Source organism: Bubalus bubalis, chromosome 12 (assembly GCF_019923935.1).
Source record: "Bubalus bubalis isolate 160015118507 breed Murrah chromosome 12, NDDB_SH_1, whole genome shotgun sequence".
NCBI lineage: Eukaryota > Metazoa > Chordata > Mammalia > Artiodactyla > Bovidae > Bubalus > Bubalus bubalis.
This window is the reverse complement of record NC_059168.1, coordinates 14,021,483-14,035,444: the sequence shown is the minus strand read 5'-3', so window position 1 is coordinate 14,035,444 and position 13,962 is coordinate 14,021,483. Positions and strand designations below refer to the sequence as shown.

Genomic DNA, 13,962 nt, shown 5'->3' with positions numbered 1-13,962 from the left:
CAGCCACAACTACTATTACTACTGCTGCTGCTGCTTTTGTTACTCCAACTACTACTGCTGCTGCTACTATGAGTACTATTACTACTTATTTCTACAGCCACAACTACTATTACTACTGCTGCTGCTGCTTTTATTACTCCAAGTACTACTGCTGCTGCTACTATGAGTACTATTACTACTTATTTCTACAGCCACAACTACTATTACTACTGCTGCTGCTGCTGCTTTTATTACTCCAAGTACTACTGCTGCTGCTACTATTACTACTTATTTCTACAGCCACAACTACTATTACTACTGCTGCTGCTGCTGCTTTTATTACTCCAATTACTACTGCTGCTGCTACTATTACTACTTATTTCTACAGCCACAACTACTATTACTACTGCTGCTGCTGCTGCTTTTATTACTCCAAGTACTACTGCTGCTGCTACTATGAGTACTATTACTACTTATTTCTACAGCCACAACTACTATTACTACTGCTGCTGCTGCTGCTTTTATTACTCCAAGTACTACTGCTGCTGCTACTATGAGTACTATTACTACTTATTTCTACAGCCACAACTACTATTACTACTGCTGCTGCTGCTTTTGTTACTCCAATTACTACCGCTGCTGCTACTCACCTCATTTCTTCTACTACTGCTACTACTGTTCTACTATCATCATGACTGCTCTTCCTATGCTCTCACTACTGTGACTAACCCTACGATTGCGGCTACTGCTACTATTACAGTTGCTACTGCTGTGCTGTCTCTTCTGCTGCTAATACTATTATTGTTGCTACTCCTAGTGTTACTGCTACTGATGTTTCTGTTACAGAAGCTATTATTAATGCTATTACTACTACTTTACGGCTACAATAGCTATTACTGTTGCAGCTAGCACTGCCGCTGCCACTATTACTGCTAATAGACGTATCCCTATTGCTGGTGCTCTTACTGCTCCTACTAGTAGTGTTGCTCGTACTGTGGCTATTACTACTGGTGCTTCTCTTATTTCTCCTATTACTTCTGCTTCTACTGCTATTACTATTGCTTCCACTACTACTATTAATGCTTCTGTCACTGCTAGCATTACTGGGACTAGTACTGCTGCTGCTACTGTTGCTGTTGTTACTACTACTGTTACTGCTGCTACACTATTAGTACAGCAACTGCTCTTACTAAGGCTGTCATATGGCAGCAATTGTAGCAAGCACTTTGCTGGCACTGTTCTATGTAATCCTTACAATAACCATATGTCTAGATAAAGCTTAACTTTGGAGTGAGGCTCCTTGGTTCCAATTCCTGGCTTGAACACTTAACAGATGGGTAATATAAGTCAAGTTACTTAATTCTCCCATATCTCAGTTTTCTCATGGTAAAGTGAGTATAACAATTTCCCCTACTGTACCTTTTAATTTACATTAAAAGTAATGTTTCATATGAAGCACTTAGGACATTGCTCAGTGTGTGGTAGGAACTCAATAGATTTAACTATTATTTTTTTGTGTGGTCTTTTAAAAATTTGTATTTAATTTTAAAGAAGAGGAAATGGAGGCTTAAGGAGGTTAAGTAACTTGTGTGAAGTGAAAGTGAAAGTTGCTCAGTCGTGTCTGACTCTTTGCGACCCCATGGACTGTAGCCCCCCAGGCTCCTCTGTCCATGGAATTTTCTAGGCAAGAATATTGGAGTGGGTTGCCATTGCCTTCTCCAGGAGATCTTCCTGACCCAGGGATCAGATTCAGGTCTCTGCATTGCAGACAGATTCTTTACTATCTGAAGCACTAGGTAAAGTCACATAACTATAAGTATCTGAGTCACATTTTTGAGCTGAGGTTCATGACTCCACTCACACAAGTGATTCTGAGAGCTGGTTGGGAACACTCTCCCATGACCTGCTCTCTGGCAGGTTCTGGAATGAGAAGCTGCTACAGGACGTGTGTGCAGGCCTGGCGGAAGAACTGTCCTTATCCCCAGACGCCCCTGGAGGCATGATTGAATTCCGACGCACCCTCACCCTCAGCTTCTTCTTCAAGTTCTACCTGACAGTACTGAAGAAACTGGGCAAGGAGTCGAAAGATGTGAGTGTGGAGCCTGGCAAGGCTGAGCACTTGTGTGCTCCTGTAGCACTTGTGTCTTGGGATCTGGGAAGCTGACTGAGGTAGGAACGGGCTGTGGACCAGGTGGCAAATGCTCCTCTCCTCTGGATGTCTAAGGACAGAGGAGTAGGGACCAGGGACCCAGCCTAGAGAGTCACATGGAAATGAGCCAACTTGGTGGTTGAGAGACAGAGCGCTGGGCTGGGAGCCAGGGATGTGGGTTCTTGTCCTGGCTGTGTCATTACCTCAGAGGAGAACTTGAATAGGTCACCACTCTTGCTAAGCATTCGCTGTAAAATCTGGGGGTGGGTAGACCTGATGAGCCTTCTGCAGCCTAGCTGATACAACTGTGATTATGTACTTTGAATGGGAGTGTTGTGTGATAAGAATGTGAGGTGGGGCTGCTGCAGCCAGGGTGGGTGGGATTGTTGTGCATTCAGCAGAGGGTGTTAGTTGAAGTGGAGCCCAGCTCCTGAGGTGGGTTTGCCAGCAAGCGTTTATTTTGTACTTTTTATGTCATAAGATTGTACCGCACATGGTGGGTGGCTAAGTATGGGAGAGAATAGGATCAATAAAGGCCAGCCTGGTGTGACTACTGAGGCGAGGGAGTTGGGAGGGGGGAGCACAAAGGAGAAAAGGCTTCACATCTGTGGGGACAGCAGAGATACCTCTTTTATAAACATTTATAATAATTTTTCTGATTATGGAAGTAAAAAAACTTGTGGAAAACTTTAGAAATACAAAAATCTATAAAGAAAAAATTAAAATTACTCTCAGATCTTAGATAAACCACTGCTAGTATTTTGCTTATTCCTCTGATCTTTTCCCCATGTCTATCTGTCCAATCTGTGTGTAATCCTTTTTGTGTGCCCCGTCTCTCTGTCTCCCTTCCATCTGTCTACCTATAAACCTATCATCTTCCTGTCTTTTGATCTGGATATATTATTTTCTAAACAGATTTGGTATCATGCTGCATACAGAGTTTCACATGCCACTGAATTTTGTTGAGATTATATTATGAATAATTCCTCTATATTAAATATTTCCCACAAAATTGAGGGGGAAAATAATGACTTTTCCAGGAAGGCTGGGGGAGAAAGATATTCCCAACAGAGCAGCACACATCAGTGCAGGAAGCAGGGAAACCTTGGTTGGGTATGTCAGAGGAAATAGGGTGCAGGGATGGGAGAAGAGATGCTGACAGAGCCAATGTTAAAATGTTGAGATAGATCCAGCCAGTATCAGAAGGAGTGCAGATGAGGAGATGAGAAAGTTGTTACTTTTACCACTTGGGAACAATCAAGGTTGGGACCAGGGATAGAAATAGTCATGATCACCTGTCACCTTGTCTCCACAGAAGTGTGGTAAACTGGACCCCACCTACACCAGCGCCACTTTACTCTTTCAGAAAGACCCTCCAGCCAACATCCAGCTCTTCCAAGTGAGTACATACTTTATGTGGCTATTATCAGGGGCCCTGTAGCTTCCCTGGTGGCTGAAATGATAAAGTGTCTGCCTGCAATGTGGGAGACCTGGGTTCAGTCCCTGGGTCGGGAAGATCCCCTGGAGAAGGAAATGGTAACCCACTCCAGTATTCTTGCCTGGAAAATTCCATGGACTGAGGAGCCTGGTAGGCTATAGTCCATGGGGTCACAAAGAATCGGACACGACTGAGTGACTTCACTTCAGATGATGCTGACCATTGGTGAGTGACTGATTTACATTGTATGTCAGTGCCTAAAGCTCCTTACCATTACGCACAAATGTCTAGTGAAGGAAACAGGAATTATATCAATGTGAATGAAGCTATTTCCCCTCTTGCTCACCTCATTTCTCTCTTGGGCTTACTCTCACCTTCATCTGTTCCTTAAATTTTTTTTTCCATTTTGTTTTTTTCTGGTTCCTCCATGGGCTAATGTGCAAAGCTAGGCATTCTCTTGAGCATGCCAAGTAAACAAAATTTTTTTTAAAAATTTCTATTAACAGCAATTTTTTGAGAGGCACTAGGTAAAGGATCAACTTTTCGGATTTTGTGGGCCACGTAGGTTCTGCTACAATTTCTCAACTTCGTCATTGTAGCACAAAAGGGGCCAGAGGCAATACATAAATGAGTGTGCGTGACTGAGCACCACTGAAACTTTACAAAAGCGGAGAGTGGGCCAGATTTGGCCGTTGTCCACAATTTGTAGACCTCTGCTCTCAAGTGTAACAATCCAAAGCATGAACTCTGGGCCTGACTGCCAGGACTTGAATCCAAACTCTGCCATCACGTAACTGTACACTTGGACAAGTGACTTTCTCTCTGTGCCTCTTGGGCAAGATAATTATACTGAGCTGCAGATGTGGGTAAGGTAGGTCCCTGTTTCACAGCACAGTTTTGAGGATTCAATTTGTTAATAAAAGTAAATAACTCAGATAATTCCAGTATATAGTAAACTCTAAATAAATACTAGCCATCATTATCATTACTTTGAAAAAAACACATAAAACGGAATTTTATTTTAAACTGAATACACTTTAGAACATTTTGAAAAACATAGAAAAACATAAAGAAGAAAATAGAAATCACACCAAACCTTACCTCCAAGTTAAAGTGAAAGTGAAGTCGCTCAGTCATATCCGACTCTTTGTGACCCCATGGACTTGTAGCCTGCACCAGGCTCTTCTGTCCATGGGATTTTTCCAGGCAAAAGTACTGGAGTGGGTTGCCATTTCCTTCTCCAAGGGATGTTCCTGACCCAGGGATGGAACCCAGGTCTTCCACCTTGCAGGCAGATGCTTTACCCTCTGAGCCACCAGGGAAGCTTATTACCTCCAAGAGAAAATTATTATTATGTTTGTGTGAGACAGTGAGAGAGTTAGTTGCTCAGTTGTGTCCAACGCTTTGTGACCCCATGAACTGTAGCCCACCAGGCTCCTCTGTCCATGGGATTCTCTGGGCAAGAATACTGGAGTGGGTTGCCATTCTCTAGAGGATCTTCCTGACCCAGGGATCGAATATGAGTCTCCTACATCGCAGGCAGATTCTTTACCACCTGAACTATCAGGGAAGCCCATATGTTTGTGTACTTCTCTCCATTTTTTTCCTATGTGTATATGGACATATTTGCATTTTACCATGTTTTTCCCACAGAATTTGAATCATTACATGTACACATACAATAGTGTATGTCCTGTTTTTACACTTAACATGAGCATTTCCTTCTAATTAAAATTCTTCAAAAATATCTCTTAGCAATTGTGTATTTTCCATCCTGTGAGCACAGCCTAGTTTATTTACCCAACCTTCAACAAATGGACCTTTAGGCTCCTTGTTTTGTTTGTTCCTGTTTACAGTTAGCCCTCATCTGTATATGTGGAATCCATGGATACGGAGGGCCGACTGTACCGTAACCACTTTATAGAAGGGACTTGAGCACCTGCAGCTTTGTTCTCCGGGGGGTGACCTGGACCCAGTCCCCCACAGATACTGCTGATGACTGTACAGTGATGCTGTGACCACTCTTCAAGTGACTTCTTACCTGCCTACTGTTTCCTTGCCCTTGTGCTCTCCTGCCACCTCCATTCTCACTCCTCACATTTGCCTTGGCCTGAAGCTCTCCACGGTTCCCCAGGGCCTATAGAGAAACACTGTCCTCTCTGAAACCTGTGACCATGTTGTTCCAGGAGGTGCCCAATGGTCAGTCCAAGGAGGACACAGTGGGCCGGCCCCTGCCCCACCTGGCCGCGGCCATGCAAGCCTCTGGGGAGGCCGTATACTGTGACGACATTCCTCGCTACGAGAATGAGCTGTTCCTCCGGCTGGTCACCAGCACCCGGGCCCACGCCAAGATCAAGTGCGTGCAGTGAAAACACTTGGGGAGGCGGGAGCATCCGCCAGGCACTGGAGGTGCCACGACAATGAGCCTTCTCCAGGGCCTCCTGGTCCAGAGAGGAGCACAGTGATTTGTGTTCAACCCAGACAGGAGAGGAGCAGGATACAAGAGGGGCTCAGTGGTGCCTGGGAGGGTGGGGTGATGATAATGGAGACATAGTCAGGGCCCAGATCAGGAAAGCCTTAGGGGTGCTGACCAGCGATGTTACACTTGGCCCAAAAAGTGATGAGGAGCTGCTGAAAGACCTGTCTTAGATCTGCACTGTGGATAATGGGCTAACTGCTGCTACTGCTAAGTCACTTCAGTCATGTCCGACTCTGTGCAACCCCACAGACGTCAGCCCACCAGGCTCTCCTGCCCCTGGGATTCTCCAGGCAAGAACACTGGAGTGGGCTGCCATTTCCTTCTCCAATGCATGAAAGTGAAAAGTGAAAGTGAAGTCACTCAGTCGTGTCTGATTCTTCGCGACCCCATGGACTGCAGCCTACCAGGCTCCTCCGTCCATGGGATTTTCCAGGCAAGAGTACTGGAGTGGGGTGCCATTGCCTTCTCCATAATGGGCTAAACTTCAGTACAAATCTTCAGAAAACTTGAGTCAGCACTAAAGGGAAGAAGGAGGCCTTAGCATGGCTGGCATTGACTTCCTGTTCCAGTGCCTAGCAAGTTGACCTTGACCTTGTGCTTAAGCTCTCATTTTCCCCATGTATAATAGCATATTTAAAATGACAGTGTCCACAAAGGACCCAGTAGAGAACAGTCACTTGTACTTGTTTATTAAATTTTGAAAGCCCAAATGGCAAGAATTGCCACCTCTAAGACGATGATGATAATAAAGAATAGATACTCATATCACACTTAATATTTGCTGCAGCCTGGTTTAAGAATTTTATACATAATGCTTAATCTATTCCTCTCCACAGCCCTATAGGCAGGTCTTATTATTATCCCCATGTTCCAGGTAAGGAAACTGAGTGATACAGCAAGAGCCCTAATGTGCTGATTCTGGATGGTTATTAACTATGATGTGGATGTTAGTTGGAGCTCTCCAGAGTAAATGCTGTTTGGTTCCCTTGTATGTGGAGACCAGAACAGGGCCTACGGGGACAGACTTGTCCTATTCATCTTATATCCCCGCTAGCGCTCAGTTCATGGCCTCCACATGGTAAGTATCTAAACAGCATTTGCCAAATAGGATAGGATAGGAGGGAGAAAGAGGTAGAATTAGGATGAAGGAAAGCCTGTCGAAAAGAAGATAAGGTTATCTGATTGGTTAATGGGTCATCTTTTTTTTAAGAGGAAAATGTTTTGCCATTTAACTTCATGGATCCTTGAATTCTATCAGTGGACCCTTCGAGGATATAGATCTCTTTTCTAAATGATAGTATCTGTTCTTCCTGCAAAGGGATGGATGGTATTGGATGGGGAACTACAAAGAGCAAGACTTATAAGGTATCAAAACACAGTTGAAGGTATTTCAGAGATTTTCTCTACTATACAGTCTTTTGGGAAAAAATGACTGATACACAAGGTTGAGGTGTGGCATAGTTTGGCACTTTCTCAGGTGACAGGTCTTTCGCTTCAGTTTTCCTTCCTGACTCCTCACACTCCTTCTTGCAGGTCCATTGATGTTTCAGAAGCTCAGAAAGTGCCAGGATTTGTTTGCTTTCTCTCTGCTGATGATATTCCTGGGAGTAATGAAACTGGACTTTTTAATGATGAGACAGTCTTTGCGAAGGATACGGTATATCTTGGATTTTTAAAAAAAAAAAAAATGAAGTCAGTGGAATGAGTATCTAAGCTTTAATTTGTGTTCATTTCTTCAGACCCCTAATCTTGAAAAGATTATGCATTTGCACATATTGTGGCCATCATCCAATTGGGCAGTATTTGGGACAATCAGTAAAGGGAGAAATATGCCTGGCAGCACTGTTAACTTAAGATGTACTTACTTATTTAATTGATGGCTGCTGCTTTTAGTATCAGACATGGTAGGATGACTCCATGCCAGAGTGGTATTAAAAAAAAGGCTGGTGACTGTATTTTAACTAAAAATCAGGTTCTTAGGGTACAATATTAAGCTCCTTTATTAAAAGGAAATAAAAGTACATTAAGCAGAATGTATTATATACATTAATCTATACATTAAGCAGAAAGTAAACAGAATAAAAATTATAATTATACTACCACTACTATGTGAACTGATAATTCACTTACATGAGAGTTTAACTATTGATTTCAACCATATATGGAGTTCTGCCAAAAAAAAAAAATTTTAAGCATTCAAGGCAGGTGCTATAAAAACCTGTATACTTATAGGATAGTTCTCAGATAGTCATTTTATAATTCCAGTACAGATCAAATATTGCAAGTTGACGGTGAGTAGGTGTTGCTTAAGGACAAATTCAACTTATTACTGAGGTAAACATGAAGGAGAGAATTCAAAACTACAACCCTGAGTCATTAGAACTAAAGGAGAGCATTTGTTAGAAGACAAATTGCTTTACGAACTTCAAGAGCCTCTAAGACCATAATTATGGTTAGTGAGAGTTGTCCAGGTTGGAAATCCTCTATGCTAACCAGCTAAGTCAAGAGCTTAATTGAGTCCTAAAGAGGTAATTATGAGAGACAGAAATATTGGTTCCTATTGTCAAGAAATATTATGTTCCAAAGTGATGAGCTGGACAATTTTTGTTGTTGGGGATGATGTTGGAAAACATCCCTGAAGGAGATACATAAAGTTTTTAAAATAGAAACTGAGTTCATTCAATGAAGAGAAAATAATAATTATTAATTAGTTTATAAGTCTAACAACCAAAAAAACTGACTTGAGACTATCATGACTAAGAATCAGTATTTGAGAACTACTGCTTTGGGGCATCTAGATGAACTATGGGACATGATTGCTGCCTTTGAGAAACTTTTGGTATAAATCTGAGCAAGAGAAGATAAAAAAGAGTGGAGTGGTAGAAAGAAAATAATACTACAAGTCAGAGATTAAGATTTAGTTATGGTCCAGTAATGAGCCAATTTAGATCTTTCTGTCTTGGTTTCCATCTCTTCATATGAAGAACAAGGGTGTTGTGTGGCTCTGAGTGGACAGATACACTTCATGGTGCCATGCTTTCCTTCTGCTGCTCATGGCAAACATCACTAATCAATCACCACACTTTATCCTGAGCAGCTTCTCAACAGGTTGCACTCAGAATTGGCCCTGGAGATGAATCAAGTTTGCTATTCTGAGACTAGTTATCTCCAAGTCCTACTCCAATTCTGCTAATTCGAAACACTTAGGAAGAAGCACATAAGCCCCAGTAGTAAGATAAGAACATGAAACGGTCCCAGGACATTCCTTAAATGTACCTTAGAAAACTATGGGGGCGGGACTTCCTTTGTTGTTTTGAACAATCCAAAATAATTTGCTTCATGAGGAATGTGTTATGTTCTTTAACGGTCTGACCCTGCTCCTAGGTGACTTGTGTTGGTCACATCATTGGTGCTGTGGTCGCTGACACCCCAGAACATGCACAGAGAGCTGCCCATGCTGTGAAAGTCACCTACGAGGATCTTCCTGCCATTATCACGATTGAGGTAACTGGGGGATGATGGGCTGGCTGGAAAGGGGAACGCTTTCTGTTCCTGGAGGCACCTTTATTAAGATACTCTAGAGGAGATGTGAGGTGCAGGTGGGATTTTCCCAGATAGGCTTTTAAATCTCCTCCAGTCCTGTGATTATGTGATCCTGTGAATCCTCCCCCATCGTGATCCTAGACTCAGTCCACTAATGGCCAAACTGAGTTCTTCCTTTCCAACCTCAATTTCAACTGGTTTCTTGAGAGGTTCTTTGCTTTTCCCCAAGAACCAGGGTTGTGTGTCTATATCTGAGGAAACAGAGAAACAAGACACCCTGGGTTACAACTGAGCTTACTTTTAGTCTGAGTAAAATACTGATAGAGATGTCTGTGTGATTTATGCGAGGAGAAAGAAGTAATCATTCAGGAGCTTCTTTTCCCCAGCCCCTTAAACTCACCTTCCATCCTTTAAAGTCAAGTCATTGAAACTTCTTTTTAATCCTCAGGATGCTATAAAAAATAATTCCTTTTATGGATCTGAGCTGAAGATTGAGAAAGGAGACCTCAAGAAGGGGTTTTCAGAAGCAGATAATGTGGTTTCAGGTACGGCTGCACCATGCAACGGTAGGAATGGGGTGGCCCTGGTTTCTGAGTGAAATTTAAGAGATGTACCTGAGCCCTGCAGCAAGGAAGTGATTTCCTGACATTTCTTAACAGAAGAGTCTCTCTGATGTTTGTAAAAAATACTAGACAGGTGGCTGGGAAAGATGGAACGTTAGCATCTTAGTCTCCACTCTCCTGTCTCTAGACCAGACATACCTAAGTGATTCTAGAGATGGCATGTTGGATTTGGAAGACTGCCTAGAGAAGATAAGAATCACAGATGTCTAGCCAGCCTTGGGTCCACCAGGCTCCAAGCTGCACAGAATCCTTGTCCTCCCCATCTGCATGAAGGCAGTCCTCACCCATTGACAGCTAGTACTCTCTCCTCTCCCCACCTCCTCCTTCTCCCACTGTGCAATTAGGTCTAGAGCTCACATCCTAGGGCAAGGCTACTGATCAGACCCATTTGGGGTTTGTTTTTTACATCAGTTTTTGTGCATTGCTGTAACTAATAAGCCAGCTCTCCAATTGGCCTGACAACCTCAGCTCTGGAAGATGCAGTTTATTTTCTTCTCAATCACATTCATTAACTCCTTTTCTATTTTTTAAAAAGGTTTACAATGGTTTAAAAGGTTTACAAAAGGACTTCCCTGGTGGCTCAGATGGTAAAGCATCTGCCTACAGTGCGGGAGACCTGGGTTCAATCCCTGGGTCAGGAAGATCCTCTGGAGAAGGAATGGCAACCCACTCCAGTACTCTTGCCTGGAAAATCCCATGGACAGGAGCATAGTAGGCTACAGTCCATGGAGTCGCAAAGAGTCGGACACGACTGAACGACTTCACTTCACTTCACAATGGTAGTTTAAAAATCTTTGATTCCCACTGGCTGCAATGAGAAGAAAGCTTCACACCTGACGTATTTCAGTGTTGTCCTGGTTTCTTTGTTGGGGTTTGGCTGCCAGATAGATTAGACTATGAGACTCTTGCCCACCCTGGTTAGGGAACTGAAAGGTGCCCTGTGGACCGTTGGTACTGCCCAGGGCCCTGGACAAGTACATTCTCTCCTTAAGCAAACTCACAACCTCTGCAGCATTGGGTTCACTGTGGGGAGTGTTGTTGCTTCCCCAGGTGAGCTGTACATTGGTGGCCAAGACCACTTCTACCTGGAGACTCACTGCACCATTGCTGTCCCGAAAGGCGAAGAAGGGGAGATGGAGCTCTTTGTGTCCACACAGAATGCCATGAAAACCCAGGTAGGAGTCCAGCAGGTCAACAAGGGGCCAGGGGAGAGGGAGACGTGGGCTGGTCCAGGAGGGGACGTGAGGGTGGTAGCCTGAAGCCAGGCCCTGTCTCCAACAAGTTGGTATGACTGAACTTGTTATATAACCTTTCTCATCTATAAAATAGGGCCTGGCATGGATGTTGTAATGGTTAGATGAGTTTTAAAACTTGGATAGAGCCTAGAAAGTGTTAGCTGTTGTCATTCCAATGCTGTCTTGCTTTGGTCAGATCATATCTGACCTCAGTTTCCTCATCTGTTAAATGAAGGAGTTGAGCTTAATGAGAGCCACAGGGACCACGAGATGATCTGCGGTGGCTCAGCTAGTCCTCATTTCTCTATTGTGTGTAACATGACAGTGGTTGCCAGTGTTTTTGGCAACTGGTCTTACCCTCATGACCCACCAGTTCTTGGCTGAATGGAATGGGTTTTGACCCTGATAGTATGCTGTGAACAGCTGCTCACCCCTCTGATTAAAACAGCTAAACAAGTATGTGACCTCAGTGTGCAGTAACTGATGTGTGCCGGACCCTGGCACCACTACCCAAGGGGTGCCCTGGGACAGGAGGGGGATTCTTGAATCAAGGAATTTCAGAATTCACAGCAATAATTAGGCTTCTCTGTGTCAGGTAGGCTCTGGGTCAAGCATGAAGAAAGTCCTGGTGATGCATTCCCTGGGAGTATTTTGTTCTTTTGCCCACAGTCCTTTGTTGCAAAAATGTTGGGGGTTCCAGTAAACCGGATTTTGGTCCGAGTGAAGAGAATGGGAGGAGGCTTTGGAGGGAAGGAGACCCGGAGCACCCTGGTGTCTGTGGCTGTGGCCCTGGCTGCATACAAGTGAGTTCCAATGGGCTCTGGGGAGACAAATAAGGCTGCCTCTGCTGGGAAGACTTCCTGGGTTTCCTTTGTTGGAAAGTAGATACCTTTTGCTTGGAATTTGCACAGCCCTCTGTTTATAGAACTCTTGAGTATAGGGGTGAAGGCAATATCCTCTGACTCATTGTGTCCATGTCTTATCTCCTCTATCTGGCTGTGAGTACCCTGATGGCAAGGACACAGCCCACATCCCATAACCCACACCCGTATATCTCTACCTTGTCCAGCATAGTGTCCTGGTGGAGAAAGAAGGCTTCCTTGCAGTTTTTATCCCTGAGACTCACCAGGCTCGGTTGTTGTAGAGATTTCTCACCCTCTGGTGTCTCCCGCAGGACCGGACACCCAGTGCGCTGCATGCTGGATCGTAATGAGGATATGCTGATAACTGGCGGCAGACACCCCTTCTTGGCCAGATACAAGGTTATAGATGTCAGGGGTTGTGCCGGGTGGGCAGTGTCATCTGCTTAGGAAACTGGGGATGAAGATTCAGGGATCCTGGGATACACTCTGACTTTTGTCATGATAACTGATGAAGTTCAAAGAAGAAATAGCAAGGAGAGACATTCAAATAAGCCAACAGCAACATAGGAGGGTAATGCAGGCTAGCTCCCAGCAGATGCCCCGGGTTGCTATGCACAACTTCTGTGAAATTGCTGTGGTCCAAATCTGGTCTTTGTCCACTCAGGCTCAAACACAATTTATCAGCAGACCTGGGGTAAATCCATTCTGCAAAGTGATCTAATGTTAATGTGCTATAATCCTGGGAGCCCTCCTCTTTGGCCTCTTCTGACTTCATTCCATGACTTAACTTACCAAAAGAAACTGTTTTGCTCATTCCCAAATTCTTATGGGCTCCAAGCAAGTAACTTGGTCTTTGGAGGTTTCAGGCTCCTTGCTCAAGAAATGGCCTGTCAGGCTTTGTTTGTCTAGTTCACAAGAAGTTGGGGAAGTGAAAGCATGTTCATGCTTGTGCAAAGTGTAACTTCTGCTATCTGCTACCCAAAAGCTATGAGGGGGGGCTCTCTGGTTCCTCTCCTAGTTTCTCTTCCCAACATTTCCCTCCCTGACCTGTCATGACCAATGGTCTCTTTTCTACCTCCTCACTTCTGCTGGTAGAACAGAAGCCAGGAGCAGAGAGGAAAAAGGATGAGTACAGGGAGAAGGGTCCATCAGTGGGAGATGTTAGTTCCTTTCTTCTTTACCTGTGAAGTCTGCGGATCTCTTAAGTTCTCCTTTATTTCATGGTGTGATGTCTTATTCTTTCTGTTTTTTTCCAGGTAGCTTAAGTGGGAGGAGATGGTTAGAGACAGACAAAGGAAGGGAATTATTGAGAGCTCACTCTCCTTTTTACCAGGTTGGCTTCATGAAGACAGGGAAGGTTGTGGCTCTGGAGGTGGATCACTACAGCAATGCCGGGAACAGCCGGGACCTCTCTCACAGTGTATGTCAGACCTGCCCCTGCATCCTGGGGTGACTGGGAGGCCCATGTTATAGCATGGATCATTCCTTTATTCCTTTTTATTGATGAAGAATATTCCATTGTATGCAAGGACCATATTTTGTTTCCCATTCACCGCTAGATGGACAATTGGGCTGTTTCAACTCTTTAGTTTTTATGGAGAATGCTGCTTTGAATCTTCTCATATGACACAGATTTTTGTCATTTTGAAAACT

The 13,962-nt window shown here is 44.0% G+C and overlaps 1 protein-coding gene across 1 annotated transcript in view; it reads left to right on the top strand.

Annotated features, from left to right (window-relative positions):
* The window catches only part of XDH (xanthine dehydrogenase), a gene marked incomplete at its 3' end in the record, with an annotated part of 60,723 nt that overhangs the window by 29,093 nt on the left and 17,668 nt on the right, over positions 1–13,962 (top strand). The window contains 10 exon segments of the mRNA NM_001290869.1: positions 1,897–2,068; positions 3,444–3,527; positions 5,753–5,922; positions 7,579–7,702; positions 9,430–9,549; positions 10,037–10,133; positions 11,262–11,386; positions 12,116–12,249; positions 12,621–12,708; positions 13,643–13,729. Coding sequence (NP_001277798.1) covers positions 1,897–2,068; positions 3,444–3,527; positions 5,753–5,922; positions 7,579–7,702; positions 9,430–9,549; positions 10,037–10,133; positions 11,262–11,386; positions 12,116–12,249; positions 12,621–12,708; positions 13,643–13,729 — 1,201 coding nt within the window.